This window comes from Oncorhynchus keta, chromosome 1 (genome assembly GCF_023373465.1).
Source record: "Oncorhynchus keta strain PuntledgeMale-10-30-2019 chromosome 1, Oket_V2, whole genome shotgun sequence".
NCBI classification, from domain to species: domain Eukaryota; kingdom Metazoa; phylum Chordata; class Actinopteri; order Salmoniformes; family Salmonidae; genus Oncorhynchus; species Oncorhynchus keta.
Window position 1 is genome coordinate 32,891,763 of NC_068421.1, and position 26,116 is coordinate 32,917,878.

The 26,116-nt window shown below is 52.5% G+C and overlaps 1 protein-coding gene across 19 annotated transcripts in view; it reads left to right on the forward strand.

Annotated features, from left to right (window-relative positions):
- Nucleotides 1-23,134, forward strand: part of LOC118376901 (stAR-related lipid transfer protein 13-like) — a 134,949-nt gene extending 111,815 nt beyond the window's left edge. For all 19 annotated transcript variants that reach the window (XM_052521994.1, XM_052522003.1, XM_052522004.1 and 16 more), the window contains 10 exons: nt 3,914-3,977; nt 5,573-6,969; nt 7,284-7,454; nt 7,608-7,767; nt 10,779-10,977; nt 11,744-11,957; nt 20,942-21,056; nt 21,321-21,817; nt 21,981-22,157; nt 22,296-23,134. In XM_052521994.1, the coding sequence (XP_052377954.1) occupies nt 3,914-3,977; nt 5,573-6,969; nt 7,284-7,454; nt 7,608-7,767; nt 10,779-10,977; nt 11,744-11,957; nt 20,942-21,056; nt 21,321-21,817; nt 21,981-22,157; nt 22,296-22,413 (3,112 nt within the window). In that variant the 3' untranslated portion in view covers nt 22,414-23,134. The remainder of the gene's footprint in view (nt 1-3,913; nt 3,978-5,572; nt 6,970-7,283; nt 7,455-7,607; nt 7,768-10,778; nt 10,978-11,743; nt 11,958-20,941; nt 21,057-21,320; nt 21,818-21,980; nt 22,158-22,295) is intronic.
- The last annotated feature ends 2,982 nt before the right edge of the window (nt 23,135-26,116 follow it).

Consider the following 26,116-nt stretch of genomic DNA (forward strand, 5'->3'; position numbering starts at 1 on the left):
CCTGAATGCCAAGTGTCATGTCTGGAGGAAACTTGGCACCATCCCTACAGTGAAGCATAGAGGTGGCAGCATCATGCCGTGGGGATGTTTTTCAGCGGCAGGGACTGGGAGACTAGTCAGGATCAAGGGAAAGATGAACGGAGCAAAGTACATAGAGATCCTTGATGAAAACCTGCTCCAGAGCGCTCAGGACCTCAGACTGGGGCGAAGGTTCACCTTCCAAAAGGACAATGACCCGAGGCACACAGCCAAGACAACGCAGGAGTGGCTTCGGGACTAGTCTCTGAATGTCCTTGAGTAGCCCAGCCAGAGCTCGGACTTGAACCCGATCTAATTTCTCTGGAGAGACCTGAAAATAGCTGTGCAGCGATGCTCCCGATCCAGTCCGACAGAGTTTGAGAGGATCTGCAGAGAAGAATGGGAGAAACTCCCCAAATACAGGTGTGCCAAGCTTGTAACGTCATACCCAAGAAGACTCAAGGCTGTAATCACTGCCAAAAGTGCTTCAACAAGGTACTGAGGAAAGGGTCTGAATACTTATGTAAATGTGATATTTCAGTTTGTTTTTTATTATAAATTTGCAACAATTTCTAAAGACCTGTTTTTGTTTTGTCATTACAGGGTATTGTCTGTAGATTGATGAGGAATAAAACAACTTAATCCATAAGGCTGTATCATACATTTTTGGGGGGAAAAACTCAAGGGGTCCAAACTAGCCCTGCAGACAATGCCTCCCAGCTCCCACCTCCCTGTGACTCTGTCTCCCTGTGAGTGCCACCCCCCCTACACCATCCTTGACTTCTCAGCTCTGACACTTCCTCCCTCCACACTGGCCATGGGGCTGAGAGGAACACTTCCTCCCTCCACACTGGCCATGGGGCTGAGAGGAATACTTCCTCCCTCCACACTGGCCATGGGGCTGAGAGGAACACTTTCTCCCTCCACACTGGCCATGGGGCTGAGAGGAACACTTAGCCATGGGGCTGAGAGGAACCTTCCCCTCCACTGGCCACTGGCCACTGGGGCTGAGAGGAACACTTCCTCCCTCTGAGAGGAACACTTCCCTCCCTCCACACTGTCCATGGGGCTGAGAGGAACACTTGGGGCTGAGAGGAACACTTCTCCCTCCACACTGGCCATGGGGCTGAGAGGAACACTTCCTCCCTCCACACTGGCCATGGGGCTGAGAGGAACACTTCCTCCCTCCACACTGGCCATGGGGCTGAGAGGAACACTTTCTCCCTCCACACTGGCCATGGGGCTGAGAGGAACACTTCCTCCTCCACACTGGCCATGGGGCTGAGAGGAACACTTCCTCCCTCCACACTGGCCATGGGGCTGAGAGGAACACTTCCTCCCTCCACACTGGCCATGGGGCTGAGAGGAACACTTCTCCCTCCACACTGGCCATGGGGCTGAGAGGAACACTTCCTCCCTCCACACTGGCCATGGGGCTGAGAGGAACACTTCCTCCCTCCACACTGGCCATGGGGCTGAGAGGAACACTTCCTCCCTCCACACTGGCCATGGGGCTGAGAGGAACACTTCTCCCTCCACACTGGCCATGGGGCTGAGAGGATCACTTCTCCCTCCACACTGGCCATGGGGCTGAGAGGAACACTTCTCCCTCCACACTGGCCATGGGGCTGAGAGGAACACTTCCTCCCTCCCCACTGGCCATGGGGCTGAGAGGAACACTTTCTCCCTCCACACTGGCCATGGGGCTGAGAGGAACACTTCCTCCCTCCACACTGGCCATGGGGCTGAGAGGAACACTTTCTCCTCCTCCACACTGGCCATGGGGCTGAGAGGAACACCTCCCTCCACACTGGCCATGGGGCTGAGGACTTCCTCCCTCCACACTGGCCATGGGGCTGAGAGGAACACTTCCTCCCTCCACACTGGCCATGGGGCTGAGAGGAACACTTCCTCCCTCCACACTGGCCATGGGGCTGAGAGGAACACTTCCTCCCTCCACACTGGCCATGGGGCTGAGAGGAAGAGATAGATGTGTCGTGCTCTCCACTGCTGTTTTCCTTTTGATCCCTGGTTATTCAGGCTCTATTATGCTCAATAGTCAAAACGTTTTATCTTTAGAAGAAGTTATTATTTTTCATTTTTACCAGGCAAGTCAGTTAAGAACAAATTCTTATTTTCAATGACGGCCTAGGAACAGTGGGTTAACTGCCTGTTCAGGGGCAGAACGACAGATTTGTACCTTGTCAGCTTGGGGATTTGAACTTGCAACCTTCCGGTTACTAGTCCAACGCTCTAGGCTACCCTGCCTCCCCTGAAGTTAGGGGCCCTCAGCACTCTCTATAGGCTCTATGGGCTCCAACAGCTACTGTAAGGACTATGGGAACTAACCTAAGCTGAGTCTAAAATGGCAACCTATTCCCTATAGTGCCATACATTTGACTAGAGCTCTATGGGCCCTGGTCAAAAGAAGTGTACTATATAGGGAATAGGGTACCATTTGTGACACAAACTACTGTATCCTGTTGGCTCCAGAGCAGCAGGAGAAGGCTAGAGGCTAGCATCTTCTAATTCTACTACATCTGAAGCTTTTTACTGTCACAGAATCCACATAAACCCTGCATGGGACAATATCTGGAGTGGTAAAACGTTATGACTGTCACGCCGCAAATCTTCTGTCAAGCGCCATTTTGCTGGCGTGGGATTGGTTAGGAATGTGTCATCATGTTTACCTCTTGTTGTTGTTGTTGTCGTTGTTGCTTTAGGCAGGGCAGCTTGTTGGCCTGTGTGTTTCTGTGTCATTTACCTTTGCAGTCGGCCAGCCTCCACAGGCCACTACTCTCCTACTCTCTGCCAGGCTAGGTGTCCCACAGATCCCTACTCTCCTACTCTCTGCCAGGCTAGCTGTTCCACAGGCCACTATTCTCCTACTCTCTGCCAGGCTAGCTGTCCCACAAACCCCTAGTCTCCTACTCTCTGCCAGGCTAGGTGTTCCACAGGCCCCTACTCTCCTACTCTCTGCCAGGCTAGCTATCCCACAGGCCTCTATTCTCCTACTCTCTGCCAGGCTAGCTGTCCCACAGACCCCTAGTCTCCTACTCTCTGCTAGGCTAGGTGTCCCACAGCTAGCCTGGCAGAGAGTAGGGGCCTCCCTACTCTCTGCCAGGCTAGCTGTCCCACAGGCCCCTACTCTCTGCCAGGCTAGCTGTGGGACACCTGTCCCACAGGCCTCTACTCTCCTACTCTCTGCCAGGCTACTTGTCCCACAGGCCCCTACTCTCTGCCAGGCTAGCTGTCCCACAGGTCTCTACTCTCCTACTCTCTGCCAGGCTAGCTGTCCCACAGGCCCCTACTCTCCTAGTTGTCCCCAGCCTCTACTCTCAGACTAGTTGTCCCACAAGTTTTACTGTTTGTAAGGTATATTGTAAATTCCCATTGTTACTCTAGAAACTTGTGGGTGGGATTTAATAGAAACCAACTCAAACAGTTATGGAGCTGGTTAGAGCTGGTTAGCCTACTGGAAAGAAGGAGAGAGTGACTAAGAAGGAGCAGGGACATGAAGTCTGTGTGTAGCTGGAGAAGCAGCAGAGACTAGTCCATTAGCTGCTGATGGAGAATCTCTGTGAACCACAGCGCCTCAGCAGTCTTCACCAATTAGGTCCCTGTCAGGGAGAGTGAAGCCAGAAGCAGACGGACTGCCAGGGAGATAGAGCGAGAGAGGCCAGAGAGCATCTGTCCATTAACATTAAGTTATTAGCCACAGTTAGCAGGCATGATTAGTTTTGTGTTGCCCTGGCTGGGTAGTCGTCAGACCCACAGTCATTTAACTCCTGGACTGAACAACTGACTGTGTCTATTCCTGGTGACTTCTCTCGAAGAGAAGGGTGATCTCTGAGATTGTTATTGTTTACATCCATCTGGCTTGTTTCTCTTCCAGACGACTCAACACCTTGAATAAGTGTGCCTCTATGAAACTAGATGTCAACCTTCCTAAGAAAAAGGTAAGCAGAGGTTTTAATTATTATAATATTATTCTATATGATGACCGTTATGATCCTGTTCAGTTGTACAGTGATATTGTATAACAGCTTTAGTCAATGCAAGGCTATTATGTATACCAGTCTAAGGTATTATGGTAATAATTACTGAGGACATCGGCCAAGTAGTAGTCCTGTAACAACAGAAAACTCCTCCTCCTCTTACCCATCTATCTTTCCATCCCTCTATCCTTCCATCCCTCTATCCTTCCATCCCTCTTTCCTTCCATCCCTCTATCCTTCCATCCCTCTATCCTTCCATCCCTCTATCCTTCCATCCCTCTATCCTTCCATCCCTCTATCCTTCCATCCCTCTATCCTTCCATCCCTCTTTCCTTCCATCCCTCTATCCTTCCATCCCTCTATCCTTCCATCCCTCTATCCTTCCATCCCTCTATCCTTCCATCCCTCTATCCTTCCATCCCTCTTTCCTTCCATCCCTCTATCCTTCCATCCCTCTTTCCTTCCATCCCTCTATCCTTCCATCCCTCTATCCTTCCATCCCTCTATCCTTCCATCCCTCTTTCCTTCCATCCCTCTATCCTTCCATCCCTCTATCCTTCCATCCCTCTATCCTTCCATCCCTCTTTCCTTCCATCCCTCTATCCTTCCATCCCTCTTTCCTTCCATCCCTCTATCCTTCCATCCCTCTATCCTTCCATCCCTCTTTCCTTCCATCCCTCTATCCTTCCATCCCTCTTTCCTTCCATCCCTCTATCCTTCCATCCCTCTATCCTTCCATCCCTCTATCCTTCCATCCCTCTATCCTTCCATCCCTCTATCCTTCCATCCCTCTATCCTTCCATCCCTCTATCCTTCCATCCCTCTATCCTTCCATCCCTCTTTCCTTCCATCCCTCTATCCTTCCATCCCTCTATCCTTCCATCCCTCTTTCCTTCCATCCCTCTAACCCAGATCCTGTGATATGTGAGATGTGTCCATTGTCGTATCCCCTAAAGTGTGCACTACTTTTAACCAGAGCCCTATTAGCCCTGGTCACATGTAGTTTACTATAAGGAATAGGGTGCCATTTGGGACGCACCCATCACCTCTGTTGTTTCAACTTCCTTCAGTGTGGAGGGAAGTCCCTCTAGGCTTCAGGACATTTCAGATTGGTTTATTCATGGCTGGAAAAACCAGATTAGGAGGTTATATCATCATGATCATGTGATCGATGTATAGAACTGTAATGTGATTATAACTGAACAGACACATCCTCTGGCTCCGCTGTTAACTGTCAGGAAAACACAGATGACATTTGTCTCTCCTTCCTGGAACAGATAGAGATACAGACAGGCTGTGATGCTACACCCTCACAGATCTCACAATATCTAGCTTTCCCATCAGCTTATAACTACAACCAATCATTCGGATTGTGTCTTGTCACCATGTGTTGATAACAGTGTACTGACAGCGCTATGTGTCTTCTCTCTTCCTGTGTGTCCAGAGGGAAGACTCGGATGAGTGTGTTTATGTAACTGTTAACTGGTTTTGATTTCTACCTGACTAGGTGATCATGTGTTGATAATTGATTTTGTGTTGTCTTCCTGTGTATTCAGAGTGAAGACTCTGATGAGGAGGACCTGCTTGCCATCAGTGACAGATGGACGTTTGAGTGGACGAGCCGCCGCTGGTCCAGACTAAAGGGGGAAGGGCGGAGTCCCAGGGAGGGGGAAGGCCGGGGCCTGCGGAACACTACCAGTAGCGAGAGTGTTCTAACTGACCTCAGCGAACCAGAGGTCTCATCTCTCCACAGTGAGAGTAGCGGGGGGAGTGGCCACCAGGCTGTGAGCACAGAGGACTCAGACTGCTCTAACCGGAACTACTCTGACTCTGCAGCCATGCCTGAACCTGACTCCAACTCCCTTACCCTGCCACACCTCCCTAAGCACCTCCCCTATTACGGCTCGTTGCCCACCAAAAACAACCGCGCCGGACGGACCCGAGCCAAGGACTTCCTGCGCCACATGGAGACGCTACGTTCCCGGGGCACGTTGGATAGGGGGAGGAGCAAGATGCTGGTTATCAGCGCTCCGGTACTGCAGATGGAGCCGCAGGCCCTGAAGACGATGCGCTGTGTGGAGATCACCAATGGAGACAGGTCGGGGGCGGAGGTAACCACTGGGGGACCAATCCTAGGGCTAACCCCCCAGTGCCCCTCCAGCAGCGAGGGCAGCCACTCCAGCGACAGCACCGTCTCCTCCCCCAGTCTGAAGGAGAGGAAGCCCCACTCCCAGCGGACGGACCGGTCTGACGCCAAGCGCAGTGGCATGTATCTGGAGGACTTGGCCGTGTTCTCCAGCCTGCAGCGGAACAGTGGCGTGGCCGAACACAACCGGCATAACGAGTTCCGCTCCTACGAGGACCTGGTGGTCCACATACCCAAAGACCATAAGCCTGGCACCTTTCCCAAGGCCCTGTCCATAGAGAGCCTCTCCCCCACCCTGGGGGCCTCCGTCCCCTGGCACAGCGGCAGCCTCAATCCCCTGGAGCCCCAGTCCAACCCCAACCCCCGACCTAACTCTAACCCCAGGGAGTTCCACCCCCGCCCTGCCACCCAGTTCTGCCCACGGGGCAGTAGGATCAGTGTGTACGACAACGTCCCTGGGTCTCACCTCTATGCCTCTACTGGAGACCTGATGGACCTGGAGAAGGAAGACCTGTTCCCCCACCTGGATGACATCTTGCAGCACGTCAACGGCCTGCAGCAGATAGTGGACCGCTGGTCCAAGAACATGCTGCCCTCTGCAGGCCTGGACGGACAGGGGATCCAGCCTGCAGGTATGCAGTCTTCCAGCCAGATCACGCTGGACTTTGAGGGAACGTCTGTTCTGGAGGGACAGAGCACAGCCAGTGACAGGGACAGAGACCGTGGGTCCCTCATTGAGACTCACTGTACAGGACACAGAGAGAGGAGGGACTCAGGAGTGGGAGCATCGCTAACCAGACCCAACCGGTAAGAATCATAGTCCTCAAATGGTTATTAACATCTCAGTGTTTAGTTCCTTGTCGAAGTCATTATCCTGTCCTTATTTCCATACTGATAGTGCTAAACACTTACTCAAAACGTCTGTCTTTTAGAGGTGAAGTCTTGACATCATTGTCAAAGGTTGCATCCCAAATGGCTCTCTATTCCCAAGATTGTGCACCTTTTCCCTGCATACTTTCCCTTTAGGGATATGAACAAAAGTAGTGTGCTATGTAGGGAATAGGGTGCCATTTGGAATGTATATTAACTGTTGTCCTCCTTCTCTGTCTCTCTGGCATTAGTCTGCGATGGCCCAGCTTCCAGATGTCCAACCGGCTCAGCCACTCAGTGGCCTCGCTCCAGATCACCAACCAATCAGCAGGCCAGCTCAGCCTGCTGCAGAAGTTCTCTCTCCTCCGCCTCACTGCCATTATGGAGAAATACTCCATGTCCAACAAACACGGATGGACCTGGTGAGCACTATCAATCAATCAATCAATCAATCAATCAATCAATCAACCAACCAATCAATCAACCAATCAATAAACCTAAGCTTGTCAAGGCTGCACCCTATTCCTGTGTGTGTGAGTAGACATGGGACTCACCCTGTGTTGTCTCTCTGTCAGGTCAGTTCCGAAGTTCATGAAGAGGATGAAGGTTCCTGACTACAAGGACAAGAACGTCTTTGGTGTTCCTCTGATTGTTCACGTCCAGCGCTCTGGTCAGCCCCTCCCCCTCAGCCTGCAACAGGCCCTTCGATACCTCAGGAGCCAGTGTCTAGACCAGGTCAGTCTCTCTCTGTTAAACTGTGTAACAGTAGACTGTCAGTCTCTCTCTGTTAAACTGTTCTATAGCAGACTGTCAGTCTCTCTCTGTTATACTGTTCTATAGCAGACTGTTAGTCTCTCTCTGTTAAACTGTTCTATAGCAGACTGTCAGTCTCTCTCTGTTAAACTGTTACAGCAGACTGTCAGTCTCTCTCTGTTAAACTGTTATATAGCAGACTGTCAGTCTCTCTCTGTTAAACTGTTAGAGCAGACTGTCAGTCTCTCTCTGTTAAACTGTTCTATAGCAGACTGTCAGTCTCTCTCTGTTAAACTGTTCTATAGCAGACTGTCAGTCTCTCTCTGTTAAACTGTTCTATAGCAGACTGTCAGTCTCTCTCTGTTAAACTGTTCTATAGCAGACTGTCAGTCTCTCTCTGTTAAACTGTTACAGCAGACTGTCAGTCTCTCTCTGTTAAACTGTTACAGCAGACGGTCAGTCTCTCTCTGTTATACTGTTCTATAGCAGACTGTCAGTCTCTCTCTGTTAAACTGTTACAGCAGACTGTCAGTCTCTCTCTGTTAAACTGTTCTATAGCAGACTGTTAGTCTCTCTCTGTTAAACTGTTCTATAGCAGACTGTCAGTCTCTCTCTGTTAAACTGTTCTATAGCAGACTGTCAGTCTCTCTCTGTTAAACTGTTCTATAGCAGACTGTCAGTCTCTCTCTGTTAAACTGTTACAGCAGACTGTCAGTCTCTCTCTGTTAAACTGTTCTATAGCAGACTGTCAGTCTCTCTCTGTTAAAATGTTCTATAGCAGACTGTCAGTCTCTCTCTGTTAAACTGTTCTATAGCAGACTGTCAGTCTCTCTCTGTTAAACTGTTCTATAGCAGACTGTCAGTCTCTCTCTGTTAAACTGTTCTATAGCAGACTGTCAGTCTCTCTCTGTTAAACTGTTACAGCAGACTGTCAGTCTCTCTCTGTTAAACTGTTACAGCAGACTGTCAGTCTCTCTTTGGTAAACTGTTACAGCAGACTGTCAGTCTCTCTCTGTTAAACTGTTCTATAGCAGACTGTCAGTCTCTCTCTGTTAAACTGTTCTATTGCAGACTGTCAGTCTCTCTCTGTTAAACTGTTCTATAGCAGACTGTCAGTCTCTCTCTGTTAAACTGTTCTTTAGCAGACTGTCAGGCTCTCTCTGTTAAACTGTTACAGCAGACTGTCAGTCTCTCTCTGTTAAACTGTTCTATAGCAGACTGTCAGTCTCTCTCTGTTAAACTGTTACAGCAGACTGTCAGTCTCTCTCTGTTAAACTGTTACAGCAGACTGTCAGTCTCTCTTTGGTAAACTGTTACAGCAGACTGTCAGTCTCTCTTTGGTAAACTGTTACAGCAGACTGTCAGTCTCTCTCTGTTAAACTTTTCTATTGCAGACTGTCAGTCTCTCTCTGTTAAACTGTTCTATAGCAGACTGTCAGTCTCTCTCTGTTAAACTGTTCTATAGCAGACTGTTAGTCTCTCTCTGTTAAACTGTTCTATAGCAGACTGTCAGTCTCTCTCTGTTAAACTGTTCTATTGCAGACTGTCAGTCTCTCTCTGTTAAACTGTTCTATAGCAGACTGTCAGTCTCTCTCTGTTAAACTGTTACAGCAGACTGTCAGTCTCTCTCTGTTAAACTGCTCTATAGCAGACTGTCAGTCTCTTTCTGTTAAACTGTTCTATAGCAGACTGTCAGTCTCTCTCTGTTAAACTGTTCTATAGCAGACTGTCAGTCTCTCTCTGTTAAACTGTTACAGCAGACTGTCAGTCTCTCTCTGTTAAACTGTTCTATAGCAGACTGTCAGTCTCTCTCTGTTAAACTGTTCTATTGCAGACTGTCAGTCTCTCTCTGTTAAACTGTTCTATAGCAGACTGTCAGTCTCTCTCTGTTAAACTGTTACAGCAGACTGTCAGTCTCTCTCTGTTAAACTGTTCTATAGCAGACTGTCAGTCTCTCTCTGTTAAACTGTTCTATTGCAGACTGTCAGTCTCTCTCTGTTAAACTGTTCTATAGCAGACTGTTAGTCTCTCTCTGTTAAACTGTTCTATAGCAGACTGTCAGTCTCTCTCTGTTAAACTGTTCTATAGCAGACTGTCAGTCTCTCTCTGTTAAACTGTTACAGCAGACTGTCAGTCTCTCTCTGTTAAACTGTTCTATAGCAGACTGTTAGTCTCTCTCTGTTAAACTGTTCTATAGCAGACTGTCAGTCTCTCTCTGTTATACTGTTCTATAGCAGACTGTCAGTCTCTCTCTGTTAAACTGTTCTATAGCAGACTGTCAGTCTCTCTCGGTTATACTGTTCTATAGCAGACTGTTAGTCTCTCTCTGTTAAACTGTTCTATAGCAGACTGTCAGTCTCTCTCTGTTAAACTGTTCTATAGCAGACTGTCAGTCTCTCTCTGTTATATTGTTCCATAGCAGACTGTCAGTCTCTCTCTGTTAAACTTTTCTATAGCAGACTGTCAGTCTCTCTCTGTTAAACTGTTACAGCAGACTGTCAGTCTCTCTCTGCTAAACTGTTCTATAGCAGACTGTTAGTCTCTCTCTGTTAAACTGTTATATAGCAGACTGTCCGTCTCTCTCTGTTAAACTGTTCTATAGCAGACTGTCAGTCTCTCTCTGTTAAACTGTTACAGCAGACTGTCAGTCTCTCTCTGTTAAACTGTTCTATAGCAGACTGTCAGTCTCTCTCTGTTAAACTGTTATATAGCAGACTGTCCGTCTCTCTCTGTTAAACTTTTCTATAGCAGACTGTCAGTCTCTCTCTGTTAAACTGTTCTATAGCAGACTGTTAGTCTCTCTCTGTTAAACTGTTCTATAGCAGACTGTCAGTCTCTCTCTGTTAAACTTTTCTATAGCAGACTGTCAGTCTCTCTCTGTTAAACTGTTACAGCAGACTGTCAGTCTCTCTCTCTGTAGAACCGGTCAGTCTGTCAGTGTCTAGACCAGGTCTGTCTGTTTGTCTAAACGTTCTGCTCTACTCCGTCTGCAGGTGGGTCTGTTCCGTAAGTCTGGTGTGAAGTCTCGTATCCAGGCGCTGAGGCAGATGAATGAGTCGTCTCCGGATGATGTCAGCTACGAGGACCAGTCAGCGTACGACGTAGCAGACATGGTCAAACAGTTCTTCAGAGACCTGCCTGAACCTCTACTGACCAGCAAGCTGGGAGAGACCTTCCTACACATCTACCAGTGTAAAGACTGATACACACAGGCACATACACACATGCACACACAAACTCAGTCTTGTACAGCTAACGTTTTTGAGACACACAATACAGTCCCATTCAAAATCCAATTTTCCAGTACCCACAAGACACAAGGATAGGTAAACACAGGCAGGCAGCCAGGCAGGCAGGCAGGCAGGCAGGCAGGCAGGCAGGCAGGCAGGCAGGCAGGCAGGCAGGCAGACAGACAGACAGACAGACAGACAGACAGACAGACAGACCCTACTGGGCACAAATGTCAGTTTAGCATCTAGTGTTGATTTACATTTGGTTGAGTTGTCAACTAATGTGAATTCAATGTGAAATCAACAACACATGTCACCGTGTCATTGGATTTAGATTAGAAAATGGAGTGAAGAAAATATCAAATGCCCTTACATTGATGACTTTCTGCAAATTCAAATTCAGAATTCAGAATTCCAGGTTGATTCAAAATAATCACTTTGATTTTTGGGGTTGAAATGATGTGGAAATGTCAATTCAACCAGTTATTGTCCCGTGGGACACCTTCTGTGGTCCCATCCACCACCTCAGACCTGGGCACCGTGATGACCCTTCATGCCTCCTGTATCTGATCTGACAGACAGACAGACAGACAGACAGACAGACAGACAGACAGACAGACAGACAGACAGACAGACAGACAGACAGACAGACAGACAGATCATACTAATGTCTCTCTCCATTGCCCATGGTAGAATAGTTCAAACCTTCCTCCCTCTCCTCCCTCCAGATGTTCCTAAGGACCAGCGGTTGCAGGCTGTGCAGGCGGCCATCATGCTGATGTCAGACGAGAACAGGGAGGTGCTCCAGATGTTGCTCTGCTTCCTGTCTGACGTCACTTCCTCTGTGGAGGAGAACCAGATGACTCCCATGAACATCGCTGTGTGTTTGGCCCCGTCCCTGTTCCACCTCAACATCCTGAAGAAGGACAACCTCTCACCCAGGTACACTACACCACAAACACACAGGTACATCACCTGATCAGCTCTAAAGTAGAACCAAATGAGGATCCCTGGACTGTTACTTCAGCAGTGACTATAATGGACTAATATAACTACATCCCACTTGGTCTAGTATTTCCTATATACAGTATGCCCTCCAATTAGACTCCCCAGTGATGATGTCCTCCTAATTAGGTCTCTGTTAAGACTGATGTTAAGACTGATGTTAACTAGGAGTCTGGTTTGGGCATCAGGGGTTCAGCTACAGTAGACTGGCTATCTGGCTCTGTGCGGTTTTTATTAAGAAGGTTCTGGAGCTCCAGGGTACTCTTTAAAACACTGTGTTTTATGACATCACGCTGTGTACAAACAGAAACCTCTCATTTAACTAACTGGTGGAAGTGATTCTTTAAGGATTACAGGATCAAAGGGGCAGCATGCAGAGAGAGATGTTGAGATGACAGAGAGGAGGGAGAGAAGAGAGAGGATGGAGAGGAGGGAGAGGGGGAGAGGAGGGAGAGGAGAGAGAGGATGGAGAGACGGAGAGGATGGCAGGGAGATGGGGGAGAGGGGGAGAGGAGAGAGAGGATGGAGAGAGGGAGAGGATGGCAGGGAGAGGAGGGAGAGGGGAGAGGAGGGAGAGGAGAGAGGGAGAGAGGGAGAGGATAGCAGGGAGAGGAGGGAGAGGAGAGAGAGGATGGAGAGAGGGAGAGGATGGAAGGGAGAGGGGGAGAGGAGGGAGAGGAGAGAGAGGGAGAGGATAGCAGGGAGAGGAGGGAGAGAGGGAGAGGATGGCAGGAAGAGGAGGGAGAGGGGGAGAGGAAAGAGAGGAGGGAGAGAATAGCAGGGAGAGGAGGGAGAGGTTGGCAGGGAGAGGTTGGCAGGGAGGGGATGGCAGGGAGAGGAGGGAGAGAGGGAGAGGATGGCAGGGAGAGGAGGGAGAGGGGGAGAGGAGGGAGAGGATGGCAGGGAGAGGAGGGAGAGAGGGAGAGGATGGCAGGGAGAGGAGGGAGAGGATGGCAGGGAGAGGAGGAGAGGAGGGAGAGGGAGAGGATGGCAGGGAGAGGAGGGAGAGAGGGAGAGGATGGCAGGGAGAGGAGGGAGAGGTTGGCAGGGAGAGGAGGAAGGGGGAGAGGGGGAGATAGGGAGAGGATGGCAGGGAGAGGAGGGGGAGAGGAGAGGAAGGAGATGGGGAGAGGTGGGAGAGAGTGAGAGGATGGCAGGGAGAGGAGGGAGAGGATGGCAGGGAGAGGAGGGAGAGGATGGAGAGAGGGAGAGGATGTCAGGGAGAGGAGGGAGAGGGGGAGAGGAGGGAGAGACGGAGAGGATGTCAGGGAGAGGAGGGAGAGGGGGAGAGGAAGGAGAGGAGGGAGAGGATAGCAGGGAGAGGAGGGAGAGACGGAGAGGATGGCAGGGAGAGGAGGGAGAGGGGGAGAGGAAGGAGAGATGGAGAGGATGGCAGGGAGAGGAGGGAGAGGGGGAGAGGAAGGAGAGGAGGGAGAGGATAGCAGGGAGAGGCGGGAGAGAGGGAGAGGATGGCAGGAAGAGGAGGGAGAGGGGGAGAGGAAAGAGATAGGGAGATGATGGCAGGGAGAGGAGGGAGAGGGGGAGAGGAAGGAGAGGAGGGAGAGAATAGCAGGGAGAGGAGGGAGAGGTTGGCAGGGAGAGGTTGGCAGGGAGAGGATGGCAGGGAGAGGAGGGAGAGAGGGAGAGGATGGCAGGGAGAGGAGGAAGATGAGAGAGAGAGGGAGAGGGGGAGAGGAGGGAGAGGGGGAGAGGAGGGAGAGGGAGAGGATGGCAGGGAGAGGAGGGAGAGAGGGAGAGGATGGCAGGGAGAGGAGGGAGAGGATGGCAGGGAGAGGAGGGAGATGTTGGCAGGGAGAGGAGGAAGGGGGGAGGAGGGAGAGAGGGAGAGGATGGCAGGGAGAAGAGGGGGAGGGGAGAGGAGGGAGATGGGGAGAGGTGGGAGAGAGGGAGAGGATGGCAGGGAGAGGAGGGAGAGGATGGCAGGGAGAGGAGGGAGAGGGGGAGAGGGGGGAGAGAGACAGAGGATGTCAGGGAGAGGAGGGAGAGAGGGAGAGGATGGCAGGGAGAGTAGGGAAAGGAGAGAGAGGATGGAGAGAGGGAGACGATGGCAGGGAGAGGAGGGAGAGGGGGAGAGGAGGGAGAGACGGAGAGGATGGCAGGGAGAGGAGGGAGAGGGGGAGAGGTGGGAGAGGAGAGAGATTGAGAGAGGGAGAGGATGGCAGGGAGAGGATGGAGAGGGGGAGAGGAGGGAGAGAGGGAGAGAATAGCAGGGAGAGGAGGGAGAGGTTGGCAGGGAGAGGTTGGCAGGGAGAGGATGGCAGGGAGAGGAGGGAGAGAGGGAGAGGAGGGAGATGAGAGAGGGGGAGAGGGGGAGAGGAGGGAGAGGGAGAGAAGGAGGGAGAGGGAGAGGATGGCAGGGAGAGGAGGGAGAGAGGGAGAGGATGGCAGGGAGAGGAGGGAGAGGATGGCAGGGAGAGGAGGGAGAGGGGGAGAGGAGGGAGAGGGAGAGGATGGCAGGGGAGAGGAGGGGAGAGGTTGGCAGGGAGAGAGGAGGAAGGGGGAGAGGGGAGAGAGGGAGAGGATGGCAGGGAGAGGAGGGGAGGGAGAGGAGGGAGATGGGGAGAGGTGGGGAGAGAGAGAGGATGTCAGGGAGAGGAGGAGAGGATGGCAGGGAGAGGAGGTAGAGGGGGAGAGGGGGGAGAGAGACAGAGGATGTCAGGGAGAGGAGGAAGAGAGGGAGAGGATGGCAGGGAGAGTAGGGAGAGGAGAGAGAGGATGGAGAGAGGGAGAGGATGGCAGGGAGAGGAGGGAGAGGGGGAGAGGAGGGAGAGAGGGAGAGGATGGCAGGGAGAGGAGGGAGAGGGGGAGAGGTAAGGAGAGGAGAGAGATTGAGAGAGGGAGAGGATGGCAGGGAGAGGATGGAGAGGGGGAGAGGAGGGATAGAGGGAGAGGATGGCAGGGAGAGGATGGCAGGGAGAGGAGGGAGAGAGGGAGAGGATGGCAGGGGAGAGAGAGAGAGAGGGGAGAGGGGGAGAGAGAGGGAGAGGATGGCAGGGAGAGGAGGGGGAGGGGGAGAAGAGGGAGATAGGGAGAGGAGGGAGAGGAGGGAGAGAGGGGAGAGGATGGCAGGGAGAGGAGGGAGAGGGGAGAGGATGGCAGGGAGAGGAGGGAGAGGGGAGGATGGCAGGGAGAGGAGGGAGAGGTTGGCAGGGAGGAGGAAGGGGAGAGGATGGCAGGGAGAGGGAGGGAGGGGGAGAGGGAGGGGAGAGGAGAGGTGGGAGAGAGAGGGAGAGGATGGCAGGGGAGAGGAGGGAGAGGGAGGGAGGGGAGAGGGAGGAGAGACAGAGGTTGTCAGGGAGAGGAGGGAGGAGGAGAGGATGGCAGGGGAGAGAGAGGAGAGAGGATGTGCAGGGAGAGAGGGAGAGGGGAGAGGAGGGAGAGGAGAGGATGGCAGGGAGAGGAGGGAGAGGGGGAGAGGATGGAGAGGAGGAGAGGATAGCAGGGAGAGGAGGGAGATGGGAGGGATGGCAGGAGAGGATGGCAGGGAGAGGAGAGAGGGGAGAGGAGGAGAGGTTGGAGGATGGCAGGGAGAGGAGGGGAGGGAAGGAGGGAGGAGGGAGAGGATGGCAGGAGAGGAGGAGAGAGGAGAGGAGAGGGGCGGATGGCAGGGAGAGGAGGGAGGAGGGGGAGATGGCAGGGAGAGGAGGGAGAACAGGGGAGATAGGGAGAGAATGGAGAGGTTGGCAGGGAGAGGAGGGAGGGGGAGAGGATGGCAGGGAGAGGAGGAGAGGGAGAGGATGGCAGGGGAGGAGGGAGAGGAGGGAGAGGAGGGAGAGGATGGCAGGGAGAGGATGGCAGGGAGAGGAGGGAGGGGGAGAGGATGGAGGGAGAGGAGAGAGAGGGGGAGGAGAGGGAGAGAGGGAGAGGATGGCAGGGAGAGGAGGGGGAGGGGAGGGGGGAGGAGGGAGAGGAGGGAGAGGAGGGAGAGAGGGAGAGGATGGCAGGGAGAGGAGGGAGAGGGAGAGGATGGCAGGGAGAGGAGGGAGAGAGGGAGAGGATGGCAGGGAGAGGAGGGAGAGGATGGCAGGGAGAGGAGGAAGGGGGAGAGGGGGAGAGAGGGAGAGGATGGCAGGGAGAGGAGGGGGAGAGGAGAGGAGGGAGATGAGGAGAGGTGGGAGAGAGGGAGAGGATGGCAGGGAGAGGAGGAGAGAGGGGGGAGAGGGGAGAGGAGACAGAGGTTGTCAGGGGAGAGGAGGGAGAGAGGGAGAGGATGGCAGGGAGAGGAGAGAGAGGATGGAGAGAGGGAGAGGATGTGCAGGGAGAGGAGGAAGAGGGGGAGAGGAGGGAGAGAGGGAGAGGATGGCAGGGAGAGGAGGGAGAGGGGGAGAGGATGGAGAGGAGGGAGAGGATAGCAGGGAGAGGAGGGAGAGGGGAGAGGATGGCAGGGAGAGGATGGCAGGGAGAGGAGGGAGAGGGGGAGAGGAAGGAGGTTGGAGAGGATGGCAGGGAGAGGAGGGAGAGGAGGAGAGGAGGGAGAGGATAGCAGGGAGAGGAGGGAGAGAGGGAGAGGATGGAGAGAGGGAGCGGATGGAGGGGAGGAGAGAGAGAGGGAGAGGATGGCAGGGAGAGGAGGGGGAGAGGAGATAGGGGGAGAGAATGGAGAGGTTGGCAGGGAGAGGAGGAGAGGGAGAGGATGGCAGGGAGAGGAGGGAGAGGGGAGAGGTGGGAGAGGAGAGAGAGGGAGAGAGGGAGAGGATGGCAGGGAGAGGAGGGAGAGGATGGCAGGGAGAGGATGGCAGGGCGAGGAGGGAGAGGGGGAGAGGAGGGAGAGAGGGAGAGAATGGCAGGGAGAGGAGGGAGAGAGGGAGAGGATGGCAGGGAGAGGAGGGAGAGGATGACAGGGAGAGGAGGGAGAGGAGTGAGGGAGAGAGGGAGAGGATGGCAGGGAGAGGATGGAGAGGGTTGAGAGGAGGGAGAGAGGGAGAGGATGGCAGGGAGAGGATGGCAGGGCGAGGAGGGAGAGAGGGAGAGGACGGAGAGGGGGAGAGGTTGGAGAGAGGGAGGATGGCAGGGAGAGGAGGGAGAGGATGGCAGGGAGAGAGGGAGAGGATGGCAGGGAGAGGAGGGAGAGGATGGCAGGGAGAGAGAGAGAGGGGAGAGGAGGGAGAGATGGAGGATGGCAGGGAGAGGATGGCAGGGAGGAGGAAGAGGGAGAGGGGAGAGGAGAGAGATGGAGAGGATGGCAGGGAGAGGAGGGAGGGGGAGGAGAGCGAGATAGGGAGAGGAGGGAGAGAGGGAGAGGATGGCAGGGAGAGGAGGGAGAGGGGAGAGGATGGCAGGGAGAGTAGGGAGAGGGGGAGAGGGAGAGAGAAGAGGATGTCAGGGAGAGGAGGGAGAGAGGGAGAGGATGGCAGGGAGAGGAGGAGAGGAGAGAGAGGATGGAGAGAGGGAGAGGATGGCAGGGAGAGGAGGGAGAGGGGAGAGGAGGGAGAGATGGAGAGGATGGCAGGGAGAGGAGGGGAGGGGAGAGGAGGGAGAGAGGGAGAGGATGGCAGGGAGAGGATGGCAGGGAGAGGAGGGAGAGAGGAGAGGATGGCAGGGAGAGGAGGGAGAGGGAGAGGATGGCAGGGAGAGGAGGGAGAGAGGGAGAGGATAGCAGGGAGAGGAGGGAGAGGAGGTCAGGGAGAGGAGAGAGAGGGGGAGAGGAGGGAGAGGATGGCAGGGAGAGGATGGCAGGGAGAGGAGGGAGAGTGGGAGAGGACAGAGAGGAGGGAGAGGATAGCAGGGAGAGGAGGGAGAGAGGGAGAGGATGGCAGGGAGAGGACAGAGAGGGGGAGAGGAAGGAGAGACGGAGAGGATGGCAGGGAGAGGAGGGAGAGGGGGAGAGGAAGGAGAGGAGGGAGAGGATAGCAGGGAGAGGAGGGAGAGAGGGAGAGGATGGCAGGGAGAGGAGGGAGAGGGGGAGAGGAAGGAGAGATGGAGAGGATGGCAGGGAGAGGAGGAGAGGGGAGAGGAGGGAGAGAGGAGAGGATGGCAGGGAGAGGATGGCAGGGAGAGGAGGGAGAGAGGGAGAGGATGGCAGGGAGAGGAGGGAGAGGGAGAGGATGGCAGGGAGAGGAGGGAGAGAGGGAGAGGATAGCAGGGAGAGGAGGGAGAGGATGTCAGGGAGAGGAGAGAGAGGGGGAGAGGAGGGAGAGGATGGCAGGGAGAGGATGGCAGGGAGAGGAGGGTGAGGGGGAGAGGGGAGAGAGAGGGAGAGGATGGCAGGGAGAGGAGGGGGAGTGGGAGAAGAGGGAGATAGGGAGAGGAGGGAGAGGGGGAGAGGAGGGAGAGAGGGAGAGGATGGCAGGGAGAGGAGGGAGAGGGGGAGAGGGGGAGAGGGGGGAGAGAGACAGAGGATGTCAGGGAGAGGAGGGAGAGAGGGAGAGGATGGCAGGGAGAGGAGGGAGAGGAGAGAGAGGATGGAGAGAGGGAGAGGATGGCAGGGAGAGGAGGGAGAGGGGGAGAGGAGGGAGAGATAGAGAGGATGACAGGGAGAGGAGGGAGAGTGGGAGAGGACAGAGAGGAGGGAGAGGATAGCAGGGAGAGGAGGGAGAGAGGGAGAGGATGGCAGGGAGAGGACGGAGAGGGGAGAGGAAGGAGAGATGGAGAGGATGGCAGGGAGAGGAGGGAGAGGGGGAGAGGAAGGAGAGGAGGGAGAGTATAGCAGGGAGAGGAGGGAGAGAGGGAGAGGAGGGAGAGAGGGAGAGGATGGCAGGGAGAGGAGGGGGAGGGGGAGAAGAGGGAGATGGGGGAGAGAAGGGAGAGGTTGGCAGGGAGAGGAGGGAGAGGGAGAGGATGGCAGGGAGAGGAGGGAGAGGGGGAGAGGTGGGAGAGGAGAGAGAGGGAGAGAGGGAGAGGATGGCAGGGAGAGGAGCGAGAGAGGGAGAGGATGGCAGGGAGAGGAGGGAGAGGGGGAGAGGAGGGAGAGAGGGAGAGGATGGCAGGGAGAGGATGGCAGGGAGAGGAGGGAGAGAGGGAGAGGATGGCAGGGAGAGGAGGGAGAGGGAGAGGATGGCAGGGAGAGGAGGGAGAGAGGGAGAGGATGAGAGGGAGAGGAGGGAGAGGATGGCAGGGAGAGGAGAGAGAGGGGGAGAGGAGGGAGAGAGGGAGAGGATGGCAGGGAGAGGAGGGAGAGGGGGAGAGGAAGGAGAGATGGAGAGGATGGCAGGGAGAGGAGGGAGAGAGGGAGAGGATGAGAGGGAGAGGAGGGAGAGGATGGCAGGGAGAGGAGAGAGAGGGGGAGAGGAGGGAGAGAGGGAGAGGATGGCAGGGAGAGGAGGGAGAGGGGGAGAGGAAGGAGAGATGGAGAGGATGGCAGGGAGAGGAGGAAGAGGGGGAGAGGAGGGAGAGAGGGAGAGGATGGCAGGGAGAGGAGGGAGAGGGAGAGGATGGCAGGGAGAGGAGGGAGAGAGGGAGAGGATGGCAGGGAGAGGAGGGAGAGGATGTCAGGGAGAGGAGAGAGAGGGGGAGAGGAGGGGAGAGAGGGAGAGGATGGCAGGGAGAGGATGGCAGGGAGAGGAGGGAGAGGGGGAGAGGGGAGAGGATGGCAGGGAGAGGAGGGGGGTGAGAAGAGGGAGATAGGGAGAGGGGGAGAGGAGGGAGAGAGGGAGAGGATGGCAGGGAGAGGAGGGAGAGGGAGAGGATGGCATGGAGAGGAGGGAGAGAGGGAGAGGATGGCAGGGAGAGGGGGGAGAGGGGGGAGAGAGACAGAGGATGTCAGGGAGAGGAGGGAGCGAGGGAGAGGATGGCAGGGAGAGGAGGAAGAGGAGAGAGGATGGAGAGAGGGAGAGGATGGCAGGGAGAGGAGGGAGAGGGGGAGAGGAGGGAGAGATGGAGAGGATGGCAGGGAGAGGAGGGAGAGGGGGAGAGGACAGAGAGGAGGGAGAGGATAGCAGGGAGAGGAGGGAGAGAGAGAGGATGGCAGGGAGAGGACGGAGAGGGGGAGAGGAAGGAGAGATGGAGAGGATGGCAGGGAGAGGAGGGAGAGGGGGAGAGGAAGGAGAGGAGGGAGAGGATAGCAGGGAGAGGAGGGAGAGCGGGAGAGGAGGGAGAGAGGGAGCGGATGGCAGGGAGAGGATGGCAGGGAGAGGAGTGAGAGAGGGAGAGGAGGGAGAGAGGGAGAGGATGGCAGGGAGAGGAGGGAGAGGGGGAGAGGTGGGGAGAGGGAGAGAGGGAGAGGATGGCAGGGAGAGGAGCGAGAGAGGGAGAGGATGGCAGGGAGAGGAGGGAGAGGGGGAGAGGAGGGAGAGAGGGAGAGGATGGCAGGGAGAGGAGGGAGAGAGGGAGAGGATGGCAGGGAGAGGAGGGAGAGGGAGAGGATGGCAGGGAGAGGAGGGAGAGAGGGAGAGGATGGCAGGGAGAGGAGAGAGAGGGGGAGAGGAGGGAGAGAGGGAGAGGATGGCAGGGAGAGGATGGCAGGGAGAGGAGGGAGAGAGTGAGAGGAAGGCAGGGAGAAGAGGGAGAGAGGGATAGGATGACTGGGAGAGGAGGGAGAGAGGGTTGGGAAGGCAGGGAGAGGAGGGAGAGAGGGGGAGGATGGCAGGGAGAGGAGGGAGAGAGGGTTAGGAAGGCAGGGAAGGAAGGAGGATAGGAGAGAACGGGTTAGAAGAGAGAGAGGGTTAGTAAGGCAAGGAGGGAGGGAGGACAGGAGCAAGAGGGTTAGGAGAGAGAGGGTTAGAAAGGCAGGGAAGGAGGGAGGACAGGAGAGAAATGGTTAGTGGGTGTCTCAGCTGCATGGGGGACTCTGTTTATCTAGTGGGCTGGGAGGGAGGTTAACTAGCTGTATTCAGTGGGAGTGAGGGAGGAGGTAAATGTGTTCATTGAGCACCTCGGCTGATTGACTCTTGCTGCTGTGTTCATAATTGTCTCATTACCCATGATCCTTTGCTGTGTTAATAACTGTTACCCATGATCCTCAGGGCCATGCAGAGGAAGTACACGACAGGCCGGCCCGACCAGAAGGACCTGAATGAGAACCTTTCCGCGACGCAGGGACTCGCCCACATGATCATAGAGTGCAACCGACTGTTTGAGGTAGTAGACCTGAATAGAATACTTCATTAATAATCAACAATGTTACTAGGATGCCTTAGATACATTGGATGTCATAAAATGTTATAAGCCTCATTATAAAACATTATAAAGGCTCATACCTGCTGACAGGTAAGATATAAAGCATTATACCTTCAGCCTTTTATGTGTTATCGAACCATTTAAAAACATTGTTTTGTCATTTAGAAGACGCTTTTATCCATAGCGACCTGATCTCTGATGTATCTTTCTTCTCCGACCAATCAGATTCCTCACGAGATGGTGACTCAGTCCAGGAACTCGTACGTGGAGGCGGACCTTCACGCTCCCACCTTAGAGGAGCTCTGTAGACAGCAGGAGGAGGACGATGCGTCCTACCAGGCAGAGGCCAGACCCTGCCAGACACACTCAGAGACCAGACCGCAGAACCTGTACCAGAGCTACGTAGAGAGCAGGCTGCAGGAGCTCCTGAAGGAGGCCAGAGAGAAGGCTAAGGGCTGGGTGTCCTGCACCAGCTCAGACAACACTGAGCTCTACTGTAAGAAGGTTGGTGATGGGAACCCTTTGCGGCGGTGGCGTGTGGCGGTAGAGGTGGAGGCCCCTCCCTCGGTGGTGTTGAACCGCGTGCTGCGAGAGCGCCACCTGTGGGACGTGGACCTGCTGCAGTGGAAGGTAGCTGAGACTCTGGACAGACACACTGAGGTGTTCCACTATGTCCTCAACCGCATGCCACCACACCCCAGCAGAGACTTCCTGGTCCTACGGTGAGTGTGTGTGTCTGCGTGTTTGTACTTAGAATTTTGACATTTACATTTCAATTCAACTCAGTTTGTTGTTCCTGTAGAGCTCACATCAACCTAAAGCCCTGTCGGTTCTAACTGTGCTGAATGAAGCTGACTTTGTCTGTCTTTCTCTGTCTCTCTGTAGGTCATGGAGGACTGAACTTCCCAAGGGGACGTGTGCATTGGTGTGTGTGTCTGTAGAACATGAGGACTGTCCCCGGGTCGGTGGGGTAAGGGCCGTGGTTCTCGAGTCTAACTACCTTCTAGAACCCTGCGGCTCTGGGAAGTCCAGACTCACTCACATCTGCAGGGTGGACTTCAAGTGAGTCCACACTTAACATACCTTAGCATATACTGTATAAATAGTAAGTTCATTTCCGAAGATTGTGTAGATGTGTGTGTGAATCTGACTGTGTTGTTGTTGTGTTTGAACCTGACCATGTTGTTGTTGTTGTTCCAGGGGGAGGAGTCCAGAGTGGTACAACAAGGCCTTTGGTCACCTCTGTGCTGCTGAAGTAGCTCGCATTCGCAACTCCTTCCAACCAATCAGCACAGAGGGGCCAGAGACCAAGATCTGACACTAGAGTCTTCCATCCATAGAGCTAGACCCACACATACCTGGAGGGAACTAGACACAACCTGGCCTGGCCTAGAGCTAGTGTAACCGAGTTGGATTTGTAACCTCACTCCCCAGCCTGAAATGTCTCCACCCTCACTATCGAACTGCTAACTTTTTGGTAGCATAGTTGGCTAAGACGTTGTCAAGATGCTAGTCACCTGTGTTTGCTAGACAGAGGATGCAAGATCAAGGACCAGTGAGGATATGTGAGTGAGGAAGCACAGTGATGTCTGTTACACTAGACCGAATGATGTCTGGAGCTCCACTAGGTGCTCATGTTGAATCGCCGCCGTTTGTCCACCCCCAGCAGGTGTGTGCAGCCAACGTTCATGTTGGTCTGTCTTGAAATGTGATGCCAGAACACAGGGACTAAAGAGAGTATGGAGCTTTCTGGACTGTCCACACAATGACACAACATGAGCTCCTTAGGTGCTGGACGTTAAGACGTTATTATGATGTTATTATGACATGTATTATTATTATTATTATTATTATTATTATTATTATTATGTCCGAAAGGGGAACAGAACGATCCATCCAATGTCCATTAGTATTCAGTATTAGAGTTATGTCTAGGACATTTAAGCTCTTTAAAGCTTCTGGAAAGCTGTATATTATTTTATTAATGTAAAATGTCATGCTTTATGTTAGATATGCTGTATGTGCACGCATGTGTCTGTGTATATATATATATATATATATATATATATATATATATATATATATATATATATATATATATATATATATATATATATATATATATATATATTATATATGTGTGTGTGAAATCATACATACAAGTATACTAGCTGTATATACTGTATAATTGAAAGGCTTAATGCTACAACCTGCATTGTGTCATAGTTATTATAATTCATTTGGTACTAATCTGTAAACTGGTTTTACTGGGCTTCAACAGTGCTGTGTGTTTCTGAATGGGTGTAATGTTATTCTCTATGACCTTATTGTTTAAGGTTGAAAACATGCTGCGTCCTAAATAGCACCCTATTTCCTATATATTGCACCACTTTTTACCAGAACCTCCATAGGGCTCTGGTCAAACGTAGTGCTCTATATAGTGAATAGGGTGCCATTTGGGATGGAGCCCATGTGACTCAGGTTTGATCTCCAGACCTGCTGTTGAGAGCTGGCTGGACTGAGCTTCAGTTTAGTTCCAGAGACAAGATTTTGTTAATTAAACAATGTAAAAAAAAACATAAAATGTTTATATTGCCTATTTTTACACAGACAAATGCAATTAGAATGGATTAGAATAGAAACTTAATTGCTCTAAGGGAATTAGCTTAATTGAAAGTCGCTCTCTCTTCACTCCATTTGCAGTTTGTTTATTTGTATGATGTATGTTCCGCTAGTCAACACCTCACCTCAAGTGGTGTCTTCTCAAATGGCACCCTATTCCCTACATAATGCACTACTGTGGACCAAAGCCCTGGTTTAAAGCTGTGTACTATATAGGGAATAGGGTGCCATTCGGGACGCATTATACGCCTTTACTCTATACCACCCTGCATCCCAGTGCTGGCTTCACTCTGAAGCTACGCAGGGTCGATCCTGGTCGGTCCATGGATGGGAGACCAGATGCTGCTGGAAGTTGTGTTGCGGGGCCAGGCAATGTGATTGGGAACATTGCCCTGTGTAGGGTGCTGTCTTTTGGATGGGACGTTAAACAGGTGCTCTGACTCTCTGTGGCCACTAAAGATCCATGGCACTTATCGTAAGAGTTAACCCTGGTGTCCTGGCTGAATTTCCCATAAACTCCCATAAACTCTTAGTTAGACAAGGGCAAGTTAGAGCTATATTAGCCATAGAATAGTTATAACACTGGTCTCCTAATAGCAGCAGGCTAGGCAGTGGGTTGGTGTCCAGAGTCACGTGCTACACATACAGGACAGAATTGGACTAGATTCCTTATTTCTGTCAAGAACACAATGACTAGGGGAGATGTGGGAACACATAGCAGTGTCACCTGTCCCTGTGATTGTCTCCACCCCCTCCAGGTGTCGCTTATTTATCCCTGTGTTCCTGTCTCTCTGTGCCAGTTCGTCTTGTATGTTTCCAAGTCAACCAGCGTTTTTCCGTTCTCCTGCTTTTTGCTATTCTCCTTTTTCTAGTCCTCCCGGTTTTGACCCTGGCCTGTTTCTGGACTTTGTACCCGCCTGCCTGACCATTCTATTGCCTACCACTTGGATTATTAAACATTGTAAGACTCCAACCATCTGCCTCCTGTGTCTGCATCTGTGTCTTGCCTTGTGTCATGAAAAGTGGAATGGAATCAGGGAGAGAATAGAGTGATACCGAACTTGAAATATTTCCTTTGAATAGCACCAAGAGTTTTTTGAGAGTGGCAGAAGAATCTGTTGATGTGCCCTTGAGCAAGGCACTTACCCCTAATTTCCCCAGGGTCGCCGTTGAAAATGACCCCACTCTCCAAGTGTGTCTCAAGGGGAGTTAGGCTATGCAAAAAACACATTTACAATTCCCACGTGTATTAATACACACTTGTACATGTGTGAAGTCGGACAAATTTAAGCACCCACCAATTTTTTATTATTTACAGGATGTTGTTGCTCCCTGGTGGTCATACTGTGTATTACAGCCTGCAGTCAGCCTGTTAAACGATCAACTCAGGGTTGATGTTCATCTGTATTTTGTGTTTCATACATATGGAATACCTTTTTATTTAAATAATCAGATTCATGATGGAGGGATCACAAAAGATTGCTTATCGAAAATTGATCCCTATGCCGTATGAACTTGTGGCGATATGAAAGGATTGTACAGCTGTAGAAATATGGTAATAGCTCCAACTAGGACTCTGATAGGCTACTGCATACACCAATCAAGTACATAGGGCATAGGTTCTAGGGCACACGTGTCAAACTCATTCCACGGAGGGCGGAGTGTCTGCGGGTCTCGCTCCTCCCTTGTACTTGATTGATAAATTAAAGTCACTGATTAGTAAGGAACTCCCCTCACCTGGTTGTCTAGGTTTTAATTGAAAGGAAAAAACATTTTACCGAGTTACAGTTCATGTGAGGAAATCAGTCAATTGAAATAAATGAATTTTGCCCTTATCTATGGATTCCCCATGACTGTTGGTCACAGATACATTTTTAAAAAAATGGGCCACACAATGGGCCTCAGGATCTCCTCACTGTATTTTAGTGCATTCAAATTGTCATCGATAAAACTCAATTGGGTTTGTTGTCCGTAGCTTATGAATGTCCATACCATAACCTCACTGCTACCACGGGGCAGGCACTCTGTTCACAATGTTGACATAAGCAAACCATGCCATACACATGGCCTGCGGTTGTGAGGCCGGTTGAACTGCCAAATTCTCTAAAATGACATTGGAGGTGACTTATGGTAGAGAAATGAACATTCAATTCTCTGGCAACAGCTCTGGTGTATATTCCTGCAGTCAGCATGCCAATTGCACACCCCTTCAAAACTTGAGACATCTGTGGCATTGTGTTGTGTGACAAAACTGCACATTTTAGTGTGGCCTTTTATTGTCCCCAGCATAAGGTGCACCTGTGTGATTATCATGCCTTTTAATCAGCGTATTGATATGTCACACCTGTCAGGTGGATGGATTATCTTGGCACAAGGAGAAATGCTCACTAACAGGGATG